Genomic DNA, 22908 nt, shown 5'->3' with positions numbered 1-22908 from the left:
TAGCAATTAGAATCTCTCCAAGGTCTAGTAACAACACTGTACCATGTAAATATTATACACCAGTACACCAGCACAAGGTTCGAACATGCGGATTGACTGATTTCAGGTTTATTAGCACTGTTTCTCCTGGGAGTGACATTTCCTCTTTTTATTGGGTGAAACAATTTTTTTCATTTTAATTTCCATAAATTAATCCATCATAGATCTATAAAGGATTTTTAAATCTTCAGATTAAAAAGACAGGTTAGAATTCAGAAAGTAAACACAGTAAACTTGTCACTAAAGACCAGGCAATGAAAGTCAGCCAAATCCAACTCAACCATCTGCACAAAACTGAGTGAGCATCAAAAGCTAAATCATCGGAGAGACAAAAAGTTATTTTACTTAAGATAAAATTATGACAATACTGAAATACTTGACATCCGATATAATAAAAGCCTAATATGCAAATTGACCAAACAGTGGAATGACCAGTGGAACAAACAGTTGCTACAATGCGCACCGACCACCAGGGGGGCAGATGCTCAACGCAGGAGCTGCCCTCAGCCCACAGACCCAGGCCAGCCAAGGCAGGTGCCAGCAGGGGCCCCTGACTGTCCCATGGTCGCCCTACAAATCAACCCTGATTGCCAGCCAGGCCTAGGGACCTTACCCATGTACGAATTTCCTGCACCGGGTCTCTAGTTAGATTATAATACTGTTCCTTGTTAACTAGATTGCCTGTTGAAGGTTTGTCTGCAAATTGTCTATAAATTTATAATGTGTAATCTTAAAGTCTGATTTTCTTTTTTAAATTAGTGCTCTGAGGATCTTTCACATAAACTACTCTTCCTTTACAGAGGCTGAAATGTACCATATTTGAACAATAGAAATCATTAACAATTCCTGAAAATGTACATTATGTTTCCATACCTACTGTCACTACATATTGTAGCTTATTTGTCTCGATATGGGACTTGTATTCTGTCATGTCCATGACAACTGTTACTATCTATGAAGGTGCTCTCCAATCTCAGGTCAGATTTGCCATTACAGTAAAACCTAATTATGATCTGGGGAATGGTCATATTCAGAGGGAAAACACTCTCAGCAAGAGGTTTTTGTTTGTTTGTTTTTAACAAACACAACTTATCTCTTCAAGTTTATAAGATATACACAGACAAAGACAAAAACCATTAGGCAGTAGTCCTGCTAAACGTTAATGTATGCAACAATGATGTATTATTTTAACAATATTGGCCTGGCTGTTTGCTCAGCAGTTAGAGCATCCATCTGCAGACCAAAGGGTCAAGGATTTGATTCCTGAACAAGGGCATTGTACCTCAGTTGCAGGTTCCCCAGCCCCAGTAGGGGCATGTATTGGAGGTAACCAATAAATGTTTCTCTCCTCTCCTTCTCCCTCCCTTCCATTCTCTCCAGAAATCAGTGGAAAAAATATCCTTGGTGAGGATTTTAAAAAAAAGAATATTAAACATCTCCTTACAACTTTATCTATATTATAATATTACTACTCATTTAGCAGCTCCATTGCTCTTTTAAAATAAAAGAATATATCTAATCCACACCAAATGATCATCTTTTATTGTTGATACTATTATATGTTGATAATAATCATCTATTATCAATTTATTGGGATTCTAATTAAAGAGACCTAACTATATTTATAGAGAGAAAAAAATGATTTCAACAATTGACTTACTAGAGTGGGTTTGTATATAATTAAGAATATCCTAATTATGCTAACCAAAATAAGCCAGTCAGAGGAAGATAAGTATACATGATCTCACTCATATGTGGAATCTAATGAATAAAATAAACTGATGAACAAAACAGATCCAGATACATAGAAGCATAGAGCAGACTGTTGACCCTCAGAGGGAAGATGGGGAAGAGTGGGTGGGTGGGAAGAGATCAACCAAAGAACTTCTATGCATATATGCATAACCCATGGACACAGATAATAGGGTGGTGAAGGCCTGGGGTGGGGACAGACTAGAAGAGGTCAATTTTTTTTTTTTGGGGGGGGGAAGAAGGGACATATGTAAGACTTACAACAATAACGATTTTAAAAAAATAATATCTATCACATCCTTCTAACAGGCATATTTCTAATAGGGAAGAGGTCAAATTATTCCATATATAAGCCCTCAACTAACTGGCTTTGTGCTAATACCTCTCAAGGAAGAATAACAAAAAGACTACAGAGCATTTTTTAACATAAAAAGGTTATATCCCTATAAACCATGAAAGAATACAAGATTCTAGGTAGCTAGAAGTCATGGTTGCTTGAAAACCATGGCCAAGAGGTTCAATCACTTGAAATAAGTTGAGTCTTAAACTTCCCTTAAGTTTGTTATGAAGGGCCCTTAAATGAATCAGGTACCCACCTGAACACAAATGAAATATTCAAAAAGCCACAGTCAAGTCAACATATTTCCTGCCATGGTCAGAGGATACCTGTTGGTCCAAAAGTTTACAAACTCAATTATTAGGAAATGCCTTGTGAGGTGGTAAGCTCCTCATCTCTTGAGGCATTGAAGCACAGCACAGCCAACCACTTGCTGGAGGTCTTGAGGTCAGGAGAACAAGTCAGGTGGGTTGGCTGGTTGATCTTTCGCATTGCTTCTAAACCTGAGATACTATGACTTCTATAAACTTTGAAAGATATATTGATCCCTCATTGATGTCTATGTAATTTTAGGCTCAATTCCTTTCCCAGATTTTCATATGCAGTATGTATTAAGGAACATTTCTTTTAAATCCTCACCCAAGGATATTTTTTTTCATTGATTTCTAGAAAGAGTGGAAGGGAGGGAGTAGGGGGAGAGAGAAACATCGATGCAAGAGAGACACATCAATTGGTTGCCTCCCATACATGCCCTGACTGAGGGCGGGGAACCTGCAACCCAGATACATGCCCTTGACCCCAGAATCAAACCCGGATGGACCCTTTCGTCCAAGGCCTGATGCTCTAGCCACAGAGCAAAATTGGCCAGGAAAATAAATATTATTTTTCTAAGCATGGAGGAATGCTTCTATTCTTACTCATCCTAGAGATTAACCTACCTTCTTCATCGGAGTTAAAATTATTTTAGCCTATCGATATTTTATGAAAAAGCACTTATCTCCAGACAGGATTTCTGTTGTGCTGTTTTTTCTAATTCAATATTCTTGTTATTTGAACTTAATTTCCATAAAAGCCTTTTATTACTTTCCAATTTAGGAGACTTACACTTAATTTTCTCTGATTCCTATTCTACAAGCTCTCCCCAGAAATTCATATCTGGCTATATCAACTATACACATCACAACCTTGCTATTACAGGCATCCTTCAGAGACATTTCAGGTTTGGTTCCAGAGCCCTGCAATAAAGCAAGCCACAGGTATTTTTTGGTTTCCCGATACATATAGTAAGTATAGTCTTATAAGTGTGCAGTAGCATTATGTCTAAAAAAAAATGTACGTACTTTAATTGAAAATATTTTATTGCTAAAAAATGCTAACCATCATTTGAGCCTTCAGGGAGTCAATCTTTTGGCTGGTGGATGGTCTAATGAAAAACAATACCTGGGAAGAGCAATAAACAGAACCCAATAAAATGAAGTATGTCTGTTATTTCATGGAAGATTTCTCTCTGCAGAGTCTAACACATATCACACCTTGAGACGTATACGAATTTCCAACGTCCTGCACAAGCTCCCAGTATTCAAGAATTTAACTGCTTTTTCTGACTGAGTAACTTCTTTTTAAAAATTACCTTTTTCCTTGCTTGTTGTTCTTTGGAAGAATGAGCCTTCACATGCTTTCTTAGGGAACTTGGGTCTGTGTAGCGTTTGGTGCATCCTGGAATCTGACAAGCATAAGGTTTCTAAATAAGAAAGACAGAAAGAAATGGCTATGGTTAAATCCTAAAAGTAACTGGGGAAGGTTTACTCAAAGACTTATTTATTGGCTTCAGAGCATGAGCGATTACCAACCGACTGATATGAAATGTTGGGTAATACTTAGACATTTTAATGAGAAAGCCCAGTAAGTTTGCATCAAGGCAGAAAGGAGAGTAAACTTTCAAGAAACAGAGAGACTGCCTATCTTTGATGATTTTTAAGAGATTGCCATAGAGTGCACTTTTACAGGAATCTCTTGTGGCATTTTTTAAAGATGGAAATTATTATTAAACATCTCTGGTCATACTTACAGTTATGTTCCCCTGAAAACAGTCATTGGGACTGTCAGAAACTAGGAAACACATATTCTTTAAGAGTTCAGGTATAAAGAAGCTGTAGAAAAGTCCAGAAAAGACTGGGAATGTTTCAGAAGAAACCTAATTCAGAAAAAGAGAGGGAGAGAATTAAAAGGGAAAATTAGTAGAAAATGAGTAGGAGACAGGTTTCAAACAACAGACACATGAAAAATCAGCCAGAGGGACATTCATGGTATTAGTTGTAGAGAAGTCATGGTACTAAGCCTGGGGTATATGAATAAGCCCTTGGTTGAGTGTGATGAGAACAGAAGTTTTGCTCCTCCTAATCCCTGCTGCTCCTGAGCAATGTGACGTGTGGAGCTTAAGGCTAACTCTGGAATCCTTTTTATTTTTGTACTGTAAAATTATTTCCGTTTGGGTATTAATATGCTAACAAAAAACTGAATTAAAACTATTCAAGGTTAGAATTATGAACTCAGTAATCTTTATGGGAAAACCATTTTCCTGTAAGTAAAGAATCCACTTAGTGAAGAAAGGTATTTTATCCAAAATTCTGACAGCATTTAGCATAAGGAGTACTTACTGAAAGAGAATGAACACCTAAATTTAAATAACAAATTCTTTCAGCAACTACAGTTTGCTCTTTAAAACAAATGTTTCATTTCTCTATGATTTTAAGAGAGCACATCAATTTGTTAAACACAATAAAAATTTAAACCATAGTAGTTTGGATCTTAAAAGTAAAAATGATGACTTCAACAAAATAAGACCCAAAGCACGGAGGTATGGTACAGACTGACATACCTCGATGTGAAGAGGTATGAGGGATGAGAAGAGATAAACCAAAGAACTTATATACTTATATGCATAGCCCATGCACATGGCAATAGAGTAGTGAAGACCTAGGGGAGTGGGTAAGGGCTGGGAGGAGGGGGGGGGGGGAGAGAGAAAATGGGAGATATCTGTAATACTATCAACAATAGAAAATACATTTTAAAAATATTTAATAAAGAAGTGATTTTTTAAAAAATAAAAATAGCTGAGTTTTAAAAGCTACTGCATTGAACTGAAACATAAAATCATTATCTTAGGTAGCTTTCCTCAAAAGTTTTAAAAAAGGATATTTTTTAAAATTCCAAAATGATTTTAGAAAATGCCCTGAAGTTTGGTTAGCTAAAATTAGCTCCAAGCAAAGAAGGGTATAGTAGAACCCTAACACTTAGCCTCACAATAGTTCTTTCAAACTACAGATTACTAGCTAGAGTAGAAGCAATTTCTCAAGACAATCTTGTCTCATGAATGTTCATTCTTCCATGATAATGTTTAATGATAAATTGAAAAATTTATTGGATTCTACCCAGACCATTTTAGACATACAAAATAGGGCATTTTTTTAACATAATATATTCTTTTTTTTCTATTTCTACCTTTAAAAAAATACTGCTATTCACCAAATTTATTCATTTAATATTCTATTCTGTTGGTCCTAAATTCACTTAATTCAATTCAGCTGGAGGAGGAAGGGGTCAATCTTATATCCATATTACTGTAATTATATTTCAGATATTTACTAGGCAAACCATCACATTTATGTATATCAGGAGATATTTCTGTTTAGAAAGGTTATGTGACATAGTTAAAATGACTTTTATCAATATGACTAATAGAGGCTAATATAAAATTTAATAAATATGTCAACTATAACATCAGAAGAATATTAAATATGTATGAGAAGGTGTGTAGAAATCATAGTATCTTTTCGAAATTCAAATTCCGGTGTAGTTTAATAATAGACATCAGAATGTTAACACTGAAAAAGTACTGTCATGAATACATTATTTGCAAGAGTGTGGGATAAGAGATCTGTGATGTGTACAATGCATTTATCCTGATGGTTTTAAGTGAAGTGAAATTACATACAGTTTACCTGGCCTCATATAAGGAAAATAGCATCAAAACCTGAGACATGTGAAGAAGAACAGTCAACATAATTGAGAATATAAAAGCGAGTGTGGAGTCTAGAAAAAACATCTGTAAATGCTCTAAGAAGGTGTGATAATGAAAATCATAAAACTGAGCCCTAGGGAAAGAGTTGCTGATTCTTTTTAGATTACTTAAAGGTGAAAATACCAGCGGGTTTCTAAAGCAAAAGGCCACATTCACTCTCAAAACCCATGCCAGCCTCCACATGTTTATGTCAAGAAGAAAAGAACCAGAATAAGAAAAAAAAAGGTACAGTTGTTGGTATGGAAAATAATAATACAATAATTATTAAGTAACAATACAAGAATAAATTGTTTCGTGTGCTCACGACTGTAAATCTGTATATTGTGTATCTTAGTACATTTTGATATCTGAATACTTAATTTAATGCCCAATCTGTAGTGGTCATTCGCTGTACTAAAATCTACTCTATGACAGCCCTTAAACTGCCTCTGCTTTGGACACAGAGGTTACCAAAGAACCCCTTAGTCCCAGGCAGCTGTAATATTTAGGATACGCATGACTACAGAAAAATGAGGGAAGAGCCAAACAAGGCCCCTCTGGCTCTTTACCAGGTTCCGTTGCTGCCCTTGGCATTATCCCTGTAACCTGCAGGCCATAAAGCAAACACCTTCACCACCCCACTATCTAAAGGGCACTTCCTCACACCGGGCTTCGGGCTGAAAGGTGGAAAGCTCCTGCCATTCTTACAGTGTCCAGATGCGTCCTCTGGTGCTTGGCACGGTCGCTGGAGTTACTGAACGCCTTCTGACAGCCCGGATGCTGGCACAAGTAAGGCTTCTCGCCCGTGTGACTCCGCAAGTGAATCTTGAGATTTTCGAGCCTTGAAAAGGCCTTCTTGCAACCTTCAAACTGCAGAGAGAAAACAATTTGAGGTTGTTGAGAAGGACTTTGAGAGCTTGAGTTTGAGGGACAGAAAAAAGTGTTCCTAGTTTGTACTTAGCCTAAAACAAAAAATAAAATCCAAACAGTAACAAATATTACTTCTAAATATATCTATATGTTCATGTAAACTGCACTTTTCCACTCAGTATACATGCCACTTTCTGTATCAGACTTGGGTCCCAAACTGAATCCTGTGATTACTTATGTCAGAGAGAATTCACTGTGAGCCATCTGGCTCAGTTAATAAAAATACAGTAATGCGTGTCTTAAAGACTTATTAAAAAATTAACATACTTTTCCATTTCCAAATTGGTTTAAATTGAAGGAACCAGGAAGGAAGAAACTTTTTACAACTAATAAACTAACAAGAAAAATTAGAGTGATGTATGAGAATAAAAGTGAATTGAAGATCCAAGAGTTCAAGATGAAAAAGGTATGTGTCATTGAGTTATTATGATCATAAACTTGCTTAACTCTATTTTAAGGGGTTTTCCAACTCCCAAAAGATTGAACTTGTTAAGGGTAATGCCAAGCCTAATGAGATACAGTTTTTAAGCATGCTTTCAAAATGGTTCTAAAAGACATTTAATGCTAAATAATTTTCCTAATAAAGTAATGGTTTTATTTTTATTTTTTAAAAAGAAATTTGGTTACCTAGTTCAAGAAGAGAAGAACTAAAAATGAAAGACTAGTAAATTCAAGAAATGCTTCATTGGTTTATCAATAATATTTACTAATAGTAATTTTTACATAATGCCTTCTGTGGGCAAAATGTCAGCCACCATTAGCTGGTCAAAGTGATTCCAATCCTTGAAATGACAATCTAATAAAGAAGATATGTTAGAGCAAGCCTATAAAGGAAGCATAAGGTGAGATGGGCATTTTTATCCTTTAACTCTCTTATTGGTGCTAAGCCCCAAAATATCTGTCACTTTGACAATTTTAATAGCTTTAGAATTTCCACTGAGAAATTTATGAATATGGGAAAAATTAATCAGAACAAAGCATAATATGTTTACAGCAATTAAGAAACCGCACTTCTTAGAGAGGAATGCTTGTGTGAGGAGGGGTATAGGGAGCACAGAATATAAACTAAAGTAAATACTAGATGGTTTCCATTCAAAATTAGCAGGTAGTACCTAACCTTACTTTAAGATCTTTCATGAAACTCTTTGGTTCTCTTGCTTATTACATTAGATGATGGAGTACATTGTTCATGAAGGGGTGATCCAGAGCTGGCCAGGTTTTAGTTATTTGAATTTTCATTTTTAATGAAGGGCGAACTAATGAGAAAAGATACTGAAACATGTCATAACTACATACTTTTAAGTTGTCCAGATTTTGTATGCTGAAGTATTTTAAGAAATATATGAAAGTTGCACTTATTTTTTGATTGAGAGTTATACATGTTTCATAGACATATGTTGGTTTATTTCAATTTTTATATTTTGCTTAAAATAATTTTGGTGTTTTCCTGATTTTTATAACTTTAGCCTGAACAGAAAATGATTGCTGACGAAGTCAACTACTTTTACAATAGAGTGAAAGATAGAATGCTATGTCGCTAGGGGAGAGGAGTTAAATGGCTTATTTCTACAGTTTTCAATTAGGTCACAAGTTTGAGAATAAAGGTGCTCAAAGTTAACCCCAATTCATAGCTAAGAGGCCTCTTTTGACCAAACCTCTGTTTTTAAGGTTCTCTCTGAATGACAACTTACAGCAAACTCTTGGAGCTCAGATTATTTTACTTGGAATCACTTGATGGACCACACTTAGGTCTAAAATGAGCCTGTGGTTTTGAACACATCAAGCCTGTAGCATATTTCATACCAAGGCTCTTTTGTAGGTGGACACCATTCTGGGGCCAGTTCCAGGGGTGCATACCCAGACGTGGGAAGGCCCCAGCATCCACTCCCTTCTGCAGTCCCCAGATCTTGGTAAAAGAACAGGCTGCACTGTTTCAGCACCAACATGGGAGTGGAGAGCCACTTGAGAATAGATTAATGAGGTTTTTGTGAGTATTGGACAAACAAGACCCCTGGATCTACCATGAAGTGATTAGAGTAGTGATGGTGAACTTGTGACACGCGAACTCATTTTTTTTGGTTGATTTTTCTTTGTTAAATGGCATTTAAATATATAAAATAAAAATCACAAATATAAATCTTTGTTTTACTATGGTTGCAAATATCAAATGTTTTCTTATCAAGGTTCCTAAAGTGCAAGGTCCCTCCTGAGATTTAAGGTTAAAATCATCACTTGACTGCTCGTGTTACTGTCACCAACCAACACTGACACAAAAATTGACCAATATCCTAGTATTAGGTCCTTTCTTACTAGACTGGCTATGGAACCCAGAACTGAGGGCCCAGTGACACACAACTAGATGAACAGGCCTGAGGTTGCCTGTAGTTCAAACACAGACCCTATATGAGAAGACAACAAACAGATTCTCAGCATCCAGCAAGATAGCAGGAGATGGTAACATGGGAGGGGAGTGATGGTGGGCAAGCATCTGGTATACATTAGTAATTTCATCTAAATAGCATTACTCTCTCCCCTTCCCCCAACTAATACTGAATAAGCCCTATGAGTGTGGCACTATGTGTTAGGTATTGGGGGGGATCAAGATGAATACAATGCAAACGTCGCTCATGGAAGATGGAAGCAAAGCCTGGGCAGGGCACATACTGGTGAACCTTGAGCAGCGATTCTCAAAGCTGGTGCACCTACGTCTGCCTCATCAGCATGCCCTGGGAACTTGTCGGAAATACAAATTCTCTTGTCCCGCCCCAGAATTATAGAACAAACCCCCGGTTCTGGGGCCCAACATCTGAGTGTTAACAAGCCCTCCAAAAGATTCTGATGCAACAGTGTGCCAGCGAGTTAGGGATGCCATTTATTGTAATCACTGTCGGTTTTCTTATGAAAATCTCCTGACAGCAGTGAGTGTCACTCGGGATTTACCCATTTCTAATTGGAACAAGAGTCCATGGACTAGCAGCAGCGCTGGACTGGAAAGGAACATCTCCAGTCCAGGGTTGGGCAAGGTTATCTCCTCCTGCACTGCCAATGGGACAAAATCTCAGAATGCCAGTCTCATACTAGGAATTCTTTAAACTCCCCACACTCTTTAATCTGCTGCCAGGCAGATGTCGGGTTCTGAAATAGGTAGGGCTATAAGTTCCCTCTGTGGCATCCTTACCACAGAACATCTCACGTTTCCAGCGCCCACTGCAGTCCCCCTATTGAGAAAAAGCACTGAGAGGAGCCGTCATTTTCCATTTGCACATTTCAGTGGCTCTACAGACACCTAAGAGAATAAAACATAAGACTGGAAGTGACAGAACTTTAAATCTCACTGGGTCTGAAAATACTGCGTTGCATGCAGCCTCGCTCTAAGGAATATCTCGTTAAGTCTATGGCTGTTTTCAAGTAACCAACTTTAATTAATAAGTATAAGTTGCTTTAAACCTAGAGAACCCGAGCTTGCATCACTTTGCTAATTCAGGAGATTATTTCATATTTAAAGGATCACAACGGAACTGTAATCACCATCTCTATATATTGGCTTGATTACAGATTGTTGACATTAGGTGGCATGACGATGACCTTTGAAATATTACTTTCTCTTTCTATTAGATGCTTTTGTGTAAAATTCTGAAACTGAAAGGCTCATCAGACACCATTAAAATAGGATTTATTCCATATGTGTAACCAATAATCAAGGAGAATATTACTCCCTCCCCTAATCAGCTACTTAAGAGTGCTGAGGAGCACAAGTTCATATTCAAAGCAGTAATAATAGCAAACCTTTGCTGATCAGGTTTCTATACCACTAAAGCCAACAAAATCCAAACAGAAAGGAGTCTGCGATGCTGGACATGCTTTTAAAAATACACATTTGATTTCAGGGGAGGCTCGGTGTTTATAACCCTGGGAAGTATAAGTTTTACAATTTAGTCAGTCAAGACCAATGAATCCCATTGGTGATGGCCGATACCATGATATGCTGGGCAGTGCCTGGAAGTGGGTGATGAATTATATGTTAATTTACATCTTCCACTTAAAGAGCCCAAAGACAACAGCGATGAAAGGCACTGGTGGAAAGGTCAGCAAATATTTCTAATGCAGTGGATAGAGCCAAGGCGACTTCCACAATAAGCCCAAGAATTCAAGTCCACTTGAATCATGGACGTACCTGCAAAAGGTGAAAACAAATGATGGCCTCTCCTGTGACTCAGAGAGGCCAGAGGAATAGCTAAGGACCAAGGGCCACCTCAGAGACCTGAGAAGAGGTGAGAAATCTGACTCATGTATTCAGCTGAGGTTTAGCAGTGCCCTTCTGGGAGGGCGCCTCCCAGCATTATGTACTCATGAATACCCTGGAATCTTGTTAAAACGCAGATTCTGATTCATAGGTGTGCCCTAGGGCCTGAGATTCTGTGTTTCTAACAATCTCCTAGGTCCGTGGTTGGCAAACTGCGGCTCGCGAGCCACGTGCGGCTCTTTGGCCCCTTGAGTGTGGCTCTTCCTAAGCCTTAGGAGTACCCTAATTAAGTTAATAACAATGCACCTACCTATACAGTTTAAGTTTAAAAAATTTGGCTCTCAAAAGAAATTTCAATCGTTGTACTGTTGATATTTGGCTCTGTTGACTAATGAGTTTGCCGACCACTGTCCTAGGTAATTCTCTAAATGTTGAATGTTTGAAGTTACACTTTGAGAAGTAAGGTTCCAGGGATCGTTAACTCTCCTCAGGTTGAAAATGTACAGTTTAATGAGGTTTTTTAAAAATATGTTTTTATTGATTTCAGAGAGGAAGGGAGAGAGAGAGAGAGATAGAAACATCAATGGATGAGAGAGAATTATTGATTGGCTGCTTCCAGCATGCCCCTCACTGGGGATTGAGCCCAAAACCTGGGTATATGCCCTGATCAGGAATCGAACCATGACTTCCTGGTTCATAGATTGATGCTCAACCACTGAGCCATGCCGGCTGGGCAGTTTAATGAGTTCTGTGGGTTTTTTTTTTTTTTTAAGAAAGCAATAAAATAAATAAAAGTACTAGAGCAAGAATAAAAGAATAAAGAAAGGGCTTGCTTTTGATGAGCCAAACTATGGCAGTTTCGTTCTTAAAAGTGTGGAAGAGTAAAATCTAATTTTAAAATTTAAGTTGGGAAGATAACAGAAAGTGTTGTCTGGGGGGGGAAAAAGCAGAAGAAAAACCAGGGGGAAAAAGAGACAAAGAATCAAAATAGAAAGACTGCAGAAGCACATGGGGCCATCTGATTGTGTTTCTTCTTCAGTCTTGTTCGCATTTGGACATATGGTTTGCCTTGTGCCATCCTGTGGTTTCTGTTCCCAGTGCATCCTTATTAGATGCTCCAGCAAATCTTAATATTTACCACAGCAGCCTGTAGAAATTGTTACACATAAAAGGAGAGGAAGAAAATAATTCAAATGTTTTGAAGCTTTCAAAAAGTATCTGTTTGCTGGATTGATTACACTGAGGAATGTGGAATTCCTTCCTCACCCTGTCTCATTCACAATGCTCTGCAACAGGATGGAGATGCCGCAGTCTTCTCGCTTTGTCACCTTACTCATGTTTCAGTCTAATCTGCCCCCCATGCCAGGTCCATCACAGAACAACATGCCCACAGAAAAGGAGTTTTTGTGTTTCCTTTTGCTTGCTAAAAGGTAATATCTGATTTTTTAATATTTCAAAGGTTCTACCCAGAAGAATAGTGGCCTCATTGGAAAATTATTTAACATCATGGCAGGGTTAACCCCAGTTCACTTGAGAGTTCTCTTTACATCAAGGAAATTGGTGCACCCCAAACTGATTTTCCAAAGGTTCCAAGCATCTAAATAGACTTGCAGTGCATTTCTGATGGCAGCCTTCAAAGCTGTCTGGCCCTTCAGTTTGGCTGGGATCGCTGGAGGGGGAAAAGACTGACACTTTGGCCTCAATGAGTCAGTCAACCACTTCAGGGCCTGCCACTCATCTGGTGTTCTGAAGTGACCTACAGGACTCATTTATCCAGATTTTCTGGAACTATTAAAAATTTTGTAGAATTAATATAAAACCCTTTCTGTAATGTTTTCCTAAGCCATAATAAAGAGATCCCAGTTACTATGTTTTTCCTTCTTATTTTAGTGTACAAAATGAATCTATTAACGAGCTCATAAATACAAGTCCTTGGCCTGTTGTGCTTCTTGTTTTTGATTAAGAAATCTGTATAAAACAAAGGTTACCTGAATGCAGTATGCGTGTGTTTCTTATTCATTTATGGCAATTTGTTGCTTTTTAGCATTTTGGGTCAGGAGTAGCAACTGTTACTTAAAAGGGTGTGCTAAATGAGGTGACAAAATAAGTGAGGGTGAACTTAAGAAATGAAAATGGGAAAAATGTTTTCGAGAAGCCACAATGTAGAGCAAAATAGATTATTTCTGTGCCAACATTTGAACCATATTAAATTTTTATGGAAATTATGAAGTATCTGGTTTATAACAATTGCAAGGGGCGGGGGACAAATGGAACCTCATCATGGGCATTATATTCACAGCTGGGAAAAGAATACTCCACAGAGCAACGCTGGTATTTAAGACAGACTGTACAGCCCTCTCCAGTTACTCAACAAATATAAAGTGCCATATACTATTCATGTTGTGTCAATACAACACCAGAAAGCTACAATTTCGAGCAAATAATTATTTCTGTGCGTGGATAAATCATAAAACTGGTTGTCTGGGATTGTTTAAACATAACAATAAGTTAGTTGCCTGATATTTTGTTGTTGCTGTTTATCAGCATTGATTTCCTGCAACTCCAAATATATATCCACCAAAGGGTATACATTTCAGAGATTCATAGTCACACCTCTACAAATGCACTTTGATTATATGTCAGTAGAACAAATATATTTAAGACTATGTGACTGGCCCTGCATAAATGTGTAAAAGCAACCAAATCATTTCATGCCTATACCTGTGTTTCTGACCACCACACAGCTAGACATATTTCTACATACATATATCTACACCAGCACAATACATCCAGGAAGTATATATATACACCTACATATAGAAGCTCCTTGAGATGTTTTGTTACTCAGTATTAATGAAAACACTTTTTCAAACTCTTAAAGTCAAGTCTATATACCAGGTATTGAGTTTCTTGCACATTCAGCACTTTATTAGGCTCTGTGGATGTACAAAGGAAACAACACACTCAAACTTACATTTTCTGCATTCCTAGAACATTCCAGGAGATAGGTATATACCCAGAATGAGGTTTTGAATCTGACCCAGCCTGCTCCAACACCCCCAAATTATTCGCTATCTACTAAAGGTAAAGAACCAGAGAAAATGGAGGAAATGTCTTTGGACTTTGTGCATTATTTGGGGCATTTAAAAAAATGTCAGAAACATTCTCTAAAACTTGGTTTTTCTAAAAGATCTCTCCAATTTCAGAAGACAGGTAGGGATAGATGATGCCAGAGAACTAAGTAAGCAAAATGAAAGGAGAAGTGAGGAAACAGAGATGGTGTGCCGTGTATGTGGTCAGGCCTGTCCTCCCTCTGCCCTCCCACCCTCGCACGCTGGCTCAGGGCCAGTCCAGCTGCGGCTCCTTAATTAAGCAGTGTGCTCCTCTCAGCCCCTGTGCCACTGCACGTGCTACTCCCTGTGCCTGGCGACACCCTCCTGACCCTTCTTCAGCTGGGTGTCATCGCCTCTGTGACGCTTTCCTTTATGCTTTCACCAGGGCACAGGGATCACTCCTCACTTACCCGCTACACCTTGCCCACTGACCTGCTAAAACATGGAGCTACACTAATTGGATTGTTTGTCTCCGCCACTAGGCTTTGAGATTTATGAGGACAAGGGACTGAGTCTTATTAATCTTTTTATTGCCGGCACTGGGTACAGTGCTTGGCATATATTCAAGTGACCACAGAGCACTTGCTAAATAAATGCTAAACAAAATAGCCAGAATGAACTCTTTGTAAAATAGCATATTGATTTCCTAGACTTCCTTGTGTAGTAAGCTCATTAAGACCTTTTAATTAGGTAGGGCCAGTTGCCGCTCATGATGACATCAAATGGTCAACATCGCAAAAGCTATAAAATGCATTTATGGGTTTTGCTGGAGTTTAATGTTCTATGGAACAACTGTAAAACATGATTTAATTATCTTAAATCTAATTATGCGAGGAAACAATACTAATAACAACATATGGTTGTATATTTTGCATGTGGATGAGATGCATGAAATTCTTTATTGACGTGCTGAGAAATGTGTAGTAATGCTGCTGAAGTGAGTGAACTGTTTTCATACCACACCCTTTTCCAAACTTGAGCTAAACATACACAGGCCCATTTAGGAACATGTTATGTTATTAGCAATAATTCAAGGCACATAAATGTGTGCCTTCTTCATGCATAAAGGAAAAGAAACTTTTAAATTGCCCTTTAAAAGTTGAGTGAATACGCTCTCAAATATGCCAGGAAAGAGCCTTTCATCAGAGCGTCTCATGCAAAGAAAAAAAAAAAAAAAAAACCTTTGGGATCTTGCCCTTAATTGCCCTGAGTCAAATAACCCCAAATAGCAGGTCAAGAAATTCCCCATGAGGCCATGCCTCTGTCCATCCTATAGCCAAGCTCTCTGAATGGGAGGCAGACACCACAGTCCCCTGTAATCCCAAATTATCATTATGCCCAGCTCCAGCGCTTTCTGTGTTGAGAGTACAGGGGGTACAGCAAGGCCTGGGCCCCACCTTTCCTGTTGGCAGTGGATTGGCTCCCCTGTAATTGTCTTTGACGGCAAAGATGAGAAATGCCACTGCTTGCCTTCAGTTTTATTAAGGATTGGCATGCTTGGTTTAACAGAACTAAGCAATATATTTATTTACTGTGGTGTTTCCCAAAATGATTGCTGAATTCTGTCATCTCTTGACTGAAAAACTGTTTGCTGGTTGCAACAGAATGTATGCTAACATACGTACAGCAACACAAACCTCTGAGACAAACTGTTTAAGTCAATTTGCTATCAGACAGGCACATAGGTGCAAATATGTGCATATGCACTTGTGGGTACAGCCACGGGCACACACTTTAACACTCGCACACATATCCCACACAGATTCTGTAATAAATGTATGTGTTTGAGATCTGTGTGCAGGGGTGTAGAGGCAAACATGAATTTGCCAAGAGAGAAAAGGAAATTCACACATGAAGAGAATAATTTACCATAAATTGGCCCACACTGAGTTTATTCCAAAAAACAGAGTGCAAGATGCCAAACTTTTAATGGCTCTTACTATTCCAGATTTGGCCCTGACAAGCTTTGGAAGAGATGCAAGTGGGCAGGAAAGATGGGATTAAAAAATTAAATCTTAAGCCTTTTCACTTTTAAATGTAAAATTTCCACCACTGTGACAGGAGGAAAGAGGATGGCAGGGATATTTTCCTGACACTGTGCTTTTCTCAACAAAAAGCCATCGATTTTCATTATGCATCGCTTAAATATGAATTCTGTACTTGCTAAAAGTCATCTGCATCTGGCTGCTTAAAAAAAGAAACAGATATGAAAATAATGGAACCCAGACCTTGCATTAGCTCTGGCAGCCATAGCAAAGGTGTGAGCTCAGAGTGATGCCTCCCGGCAGCCCCACAGTCCCAGGATTGACAATCTTTTGTGACAACCCACTCTGGTGCATCAAAACCACTCACTCGCTTGCTTCCAGAATGCATCACTTCCAGTTTCCTTCCTTTCACAGCTGAGCTTTTCCACATGGCTTTCCTGTCACATGCCTGACAGGCACACAGCAGATTCATAGAAAGCCTTCCATTTCTTCCACTTACTCTTCTTCCCTGTTCTGTTTTTAACACCCCCCCCCCCCCCCACACACACACACACCCACCCAATCCTATCTCTGAGCCCTTCTCCTTCCTGGTTCTTGAGAGAATCGCTCCTATACCTTTGCCTCTTCTTCCTATATGCCCACAGTTTCCCCCTGGGCAAAAAACTGTCATTAAATCCACTGACCCTTTCCAGTAGTGGCCTTTCAGGTTTTGAGATCAACAGGATATTTAATCACCGTATGCATGCATTGAGTTCAACTCCCAAAATTATTAGGAAAAAATCTTGGCTGAGAATTATAATCTCAATCCTCTTGACTGTTCTAGTTAACGCTACTCCAACCCCTTTCTCTGCAACTTAATTCCACTCATCCCAAGAATGATAGGTTTACATGAAATTCTACCTACAAATGTCAAGGTCCAACCAGTAGATTACCTCAGATGTTTTAATTTGATGAGAATATTGCTCTATTATTTAGAGTACTTGGCTTTTTCATTGAGTTTAAACTGTGATTGCTATTCTTCAAAGAAATAAAAAGTGAGTAAAATGTGTTTTTTCTAAGCTATGTTTCTTCTTTTATTTTATCTCCTCAGCCATCCTACAAAGCCAATAATCCTGATATGAAAGTACTTGGCACACAGTAATTTCTCAATGAAAGTTAACCATTATTATCATCCTTTATGTATTCAAATTATCTAGCATTATTGTCTCCATTTTTACAGTGAAGGGGATTGAGGCCTAGAGAATTGAAATGACCTGCCAAAGTCACCCAAGTGGCAGAGCAGTAATGAGAATCATGGCCTTCTGGCTCAAATATTTAACCAAGTATTTCCTCCACACAACTCCAAGGGAATACTATTTCTCAAGAGTTCAAACAGATAAAGAAAGAAATGTGTAATGGAAGGAATCCAAATGTACTTTTTCTTCTGTTTCTTTATAAAGTGAAAAATATTAGTTTAAATTCACTGCAGCCAATAGGGTCAATGTCCTAAATTACATAAATCATTTTTACTAAGTCTGAGCATAGAAAGAAGTCATTAGTAATGACTATTGTGAGCCTTATATTCTTGACATAATCTTTCTAACTGTAATTCTATTTTTTTAAAAAAATTTGGTATGCATCTGTAAGCCTCTCAGATGCTTGGGATGCTTAGAATCAAATGCAAAGTGAGACCTGGAATGAAACAGTCCACCTGAGTATTTTAGATGGACCTCAAGGCTGCATATTCAGCAAATGAAATACCTTACTCATTGCATTAAATAAAGGGATTCCTGAATTTACTACCAATTTACCAATGGTGACAAAACTTGGTCCTTCTTAGATGTGTACTTGGCTAAGCCTTTCTTCAAAGTAATTTTACGTATAGCGAAAAGAGATGTCTTGGAAGGTCCCATAATCTAATAGGTGCCTAATATATATTAGGTACTCGATGCATGTTTTTTAAAAATGTTTAATTGATTGAATGTTTGCCTAAATATTTGTTGTAGCACTTTTAATTCCATGTGAAGCAAATTCCCCCAAGAAAGAAAAAATGGCCCATTTCACTATTTTCCTTTGTTGGATATAAGAATCCAGTCTGCAGCACATCAAAGGCATGTAATTACAATTTGTTAAACTTGGCCTACACCTCTCCTCTGAGCCCCAGACCCTGCTATGTATTCAGTATCTCTATACTGATGGTTCACAGGCACAAGTAAATATTCCAACATGTTGCAAGTAAATATTCCAACAAGTAACAATGACATTTTCCCCAAAACGAGTCTTCACTCCCTGCTCTCTATTCACCCAGCAGTGTAAACCCAATCCGGAAGTAATCCTTGACATCTCCCTCTCCCATACATCCATTCCTAATTTTCAAGTCCTCAAAAGTACCTCCCAAAATGTTCACTTCTCTCCATCAAATTTAACCTCCCCTACTCTATCTAAGCCGCTGTCTCTTAACTGGTCTATTTCAATAATCTCCTCACAGGTCTCCCCCATCCATACTTGCCCCCACCCACCACCTAGTCTCCACACTGCTGCCACAGTTCTCTTTTGAAAACTAGTAATATGACCGTATCACTCTCCTGTGTCAAGTTCTTCAAAGGTTCCCCACTGGTTTTGAATAAAGACCAAAGCCTACTCATGGCTTAGAAGCTCTTGTGTGATGTGGCTCCTGCCCACTCTTCAACCTCCTCTTTACCTCACCCCTGTTCCCTCTTGCTCCCTCCCTTATCTTATTAAACTACACTGGTCTTTCAGTTCCTCAAAGGTGCCATGCCTTTCTCACCCCAGGGCATTTGTACATGCTATTTCCTTTGTCTGGAAAAATGTTTTCCTCCTATTTGCCTGGTTAAATCCTACTCATCATTTAGAGATTAGCTGAAATATCCCTTTTTTAGGAAACCATTTTCTGTCCCCAGGCTTAGGTTTATCTCTCATGAACATGCTCTCATAACATCCCCAAGGAATGTGAGCTCCTTTAGGACAAGAACCAGGCTGGTCTTTTTCGTGATGCACTAGTGTTAGTCCCAATGCAGCTTTGTTAAATAATTGAAAAATGAGGTATTATATATTAAAATGCAATTTACTTATTTTAAAATGCTTTCTTTTCCTCCCTCCCTCTCTTTCTTTCTCTTTTTAAAACTTTGTTTCTAGGGCTAAAGAGCCACTCAGAACAACTGTATACTCATAGGAACAGTGCTTGTTCTAACAAACAATGGAGGATAATGAAAGATGAGTAGAACTTAAAAAACAGACCCTCAGGTCTAGAGGAAAAAAGACAACACTTGTGAAGCCCTCTATAATTTCTAAGTGCTGTATGAAATGCAAATGTTTTCTAGATCCCAACTGCACACACAGAAATATCTCAACTCATTTTGACAAAGTTATCCACAAGGGAGATGAATAAATAGCTTCACTAAATACATATGGTGCAATTATACCCAGCAATAAGTGACAATAGGTCTTGCTTTATAGTAATCTAAAAATCCAAAGCTCAATTATTTCAGCAGCTCAGTAAATAATACTGAAAGGATGTGATGGTAAAGCAACTTAAGAACAGACTGTATTAGTAAATGTTAATGATCTCTTTATGATCCACAGAGCCACTTCTTTTTCTTCTGAAAGAAAGCTTTTTGTAAATTAAGAAAAGAAAAAAAAATAGACATCCATGAGCTACAGCCAAGAACAAAATGAAAGCAGGGAGTATTCCTTTTGATCTTTCAAGGGTAGTATTTAGTTAAAGAATGTATGCTGGACTACAGAAAAACATGACCAGAAACATGAGTGTTTGGGACCTGGAAAATACAGTTGCTGGCAGCTGGCCTTTAAAAAATATATTTGTAAGGAAAAAATTTTATAAAAAGGGACCTGTCTCCATAGCTCCAAATTTCAGGGCGAACTGACATAGACTTTAATGAAAGGGGTCAGTTTCAGACTTCTTTTTAGAACGCAGAAGCACTGCAAGTAATTGGTATAATTAGCAGTTCAGATATGCAAATCAAATTCAAACTTAAAATGACTTAGGTGGAAAGGAAAAAGAGAAGGAGAAAGAGAAGCAGGAAAAATCAACCTTGGCCCTTCTGGGTGATGGGTCAGGTCTCGTGTGGCTAGAGCTGCAGGGAGATAGATGGGGACACTGCTGATCACTTCGTGACATCCACGCTGAGGATCCTAGCCACAGGATCCATCCACGAAGCTGCCTAGCCACAGATCCACCCAGAGCAAGAGAACTTGGAGACTGACAACAAGGCAGATCTGCAACTACTGCCCTATTTAGAGCTCTTGTTTGCATGCTCTCTGGATTTGTGGTGTTTATTATTTTTCTAATTTGAGCAAACCATGTAAGTTTTTGGCGCCTCAAAAAATAAAATCATATGGCCAGTAAAAAATGTTTACTTAAGGGAAAAAGTTAGCTGAAGGGCATTGGTTTCCTTCTTGCCTCAGCAACCTTACTACTGGGAAGTGGTGATCTACCTTACTGCTCTTCTGCCTATTTGCGATCCACCCACTCAAGGCCCATTGGAGCAGCCACAGGGGATGCCAGGGCTGCTGGACATGACCAGGCTCATTCAATTTCTACTTTCTTTGCACACTTTACTTTTCCTGCATAATTTTTTAATTCTCTGCCATTAAATAAAATTTTCAGCCACTGTCTGCCTAAGGTCTCCATCTCTGTCTTGTCCATCCCTTTGTTTCCAAAACCTAGCAGAGTGTCTGGAACCTGTCAGGTGCTCAATGAATAAAAATGACAAAATCTGGGGATGATGGGTAATATTAGGTCAGATCATCCAAATACCAATCATCATTTATTCAGTGATCAAAGGCCAATTACCAAAAGTTTATCAAGGATTATTTGTATGGAGACCTGAAACAATCATAGACCAAGCAGCATCTTAGAGTTCAATGTGCGCACAGATTTCCCGAGGAAGTCATTACAGGGCCAACTCTGATTCAGCAGGTCTGGAGTGACGCTCGAGAATCTGTATTTCTAAAAAAACTCACAAGAGATGCTGATGGATCCCAGGCCACACTTTATATTGTAAGGTCCTAGAGGACAAATTGACAACCCAAACAGCTTTTCTCCCTGGTGATCTTACTTATTTTGCATTTAAAAAAATCACATGGCAATTATTAAGTAGGTGGTTCCTGGTTTACATATTCACACAGATGTCTGGTTGAGGGGTGAGACTCACCATTTCTTGGTTTTCTTTGGAATTTGGGGTCTGCTCTACATACATTCTTTCTGGTAAACGTATGTTGTCAGGAAATTTAGCCATTTCCTTACATTATCCCAATGAAAGATTTACTTACATCAAGAGATTTTGGCCAGGAAAAAAAAAAAGATCTTGGATTTTTCTATAGGACATCCTTTTTATATTAAAATCTTTTGAGAATATTTGTCTTTTTCTAGTTCTTTGGAAAAATTAGTGCATATGCAGAACTCAGCTGTTTATAGCACATAGAAGCTCCTCTTCATGAGGATATCATTCCATTTCTGTGATCGATGCTGCATAAATCTTTCTTTCCAGCAGTTTCCAAGCCATTTTGGGAAGCCTGAAATAGGCTGATGGGTAATGACATTTTGATCTTTTACACCAACTTCCACATCTATTAACATTCAATTATTCCTTTGTGAAGTGACAGGGTTTAGATTGTCTCCTTAAACAAATGACACAATAAAACAGATGTTTCTTGTGGGCAATAGCTGAATGTCTCTTTGTATACAAGGTCTTGTGCCTCACACCACAATGCAAAGAGCGGATCCATGCTTAATGATTTTCCTATGGACTAAAGGTAAAGAGTTTTCAATATCTTTTTGATAACAATCCTTTTGCTAGTACTTGATGCAGCTATGCCAGAGAAGTCCTGCCAATGGTAATTAGACTTGCTTATCATGTAAATATCTCTTCCACCTCCAACACACACACACACACACACACACACACACACACACACACACACTTCTTGAAAAAGTCAACATGTGGCTTTGTGTCTCTTGTACACCAAGCAACATATCAAAATCCAAATTTAGAATCCTAATTCACAATACCACTTCTTTCCCTTTTTTCTCCTCTCCACTTGGAGTAAATTAAATTCAGTCTTTGTTGGAATGAAATGTAAAATGTGTTTCACACATACATTTAACACTAATCTGTTCTCCCTACCTTAATTATGCTTTAAATTTCTGTTCCAGGGACTCAATTTACTTTCATAAATATTCATTGATTCTCCCCCCATCTCCATTAGTGCTAAACATTCCCTCCATTTTGCATTTGGAGAAACTGAGGCACCAAGAAGGAATCTAAGGGTTGTCACTTATTACAATGGTAGAGCTGAAAAATGGGACTTAGAGGCTCAGTCTGATGAAGAGGCACCCCTCCGCCCAGGCTCAGAAATAATGGTACAGTGTTCTGGGGATTCAATCAGAGATACCCTGCTCATATTCTAGGCACAGCTATGCTCAGTAT

General features: G+C 38.3%; 1 protein-coding gene across 1 annotated transcript in view; it reads right to left on the bottom strand.

The window, feature by feature from the left end:
- GLIS3 (GLIS family zinc finger 3) overlaps nucleotides 1–22908 on the bottom strand; it is a gene marked incomplete at both ends in the record, with an annotated part of 431103 nt that overhangs the window by 92933 nt on the left and 315262 nt on the right. Inside the window, 2 exons of the mRNA XM_081104158.1 lie at nucleotides 3759–3869; nucleotides 6897–7058. Of these exons, the coding sequence (XP_080960284.1) occupies nucleotides 3759–3869; nucleotides 6897–7058 (273 nt within the window). The remainder of the gene's footprint in view (nucleotides 1–3758; nucleotides 3870–6896; nucleotides 7059–22908) is intronic.

This window comes from Myotis nattereri, assembly GCF_964212035.1.
Source record: "Myotis nattereri genome assembly, chromosome: 12".
Classification (NCBI taxonomy): Eukaryota; Metazoa; Chordata; class Mammalia; order Chiroptera; family Vespertilionidae; genus Myotis; species Myotis nattereri.
The sequence above is the reverse complement of the archived record's forward strand: the minus strand, read 5'-3'. Positions and strand labels throughout refer to the sequence as shown.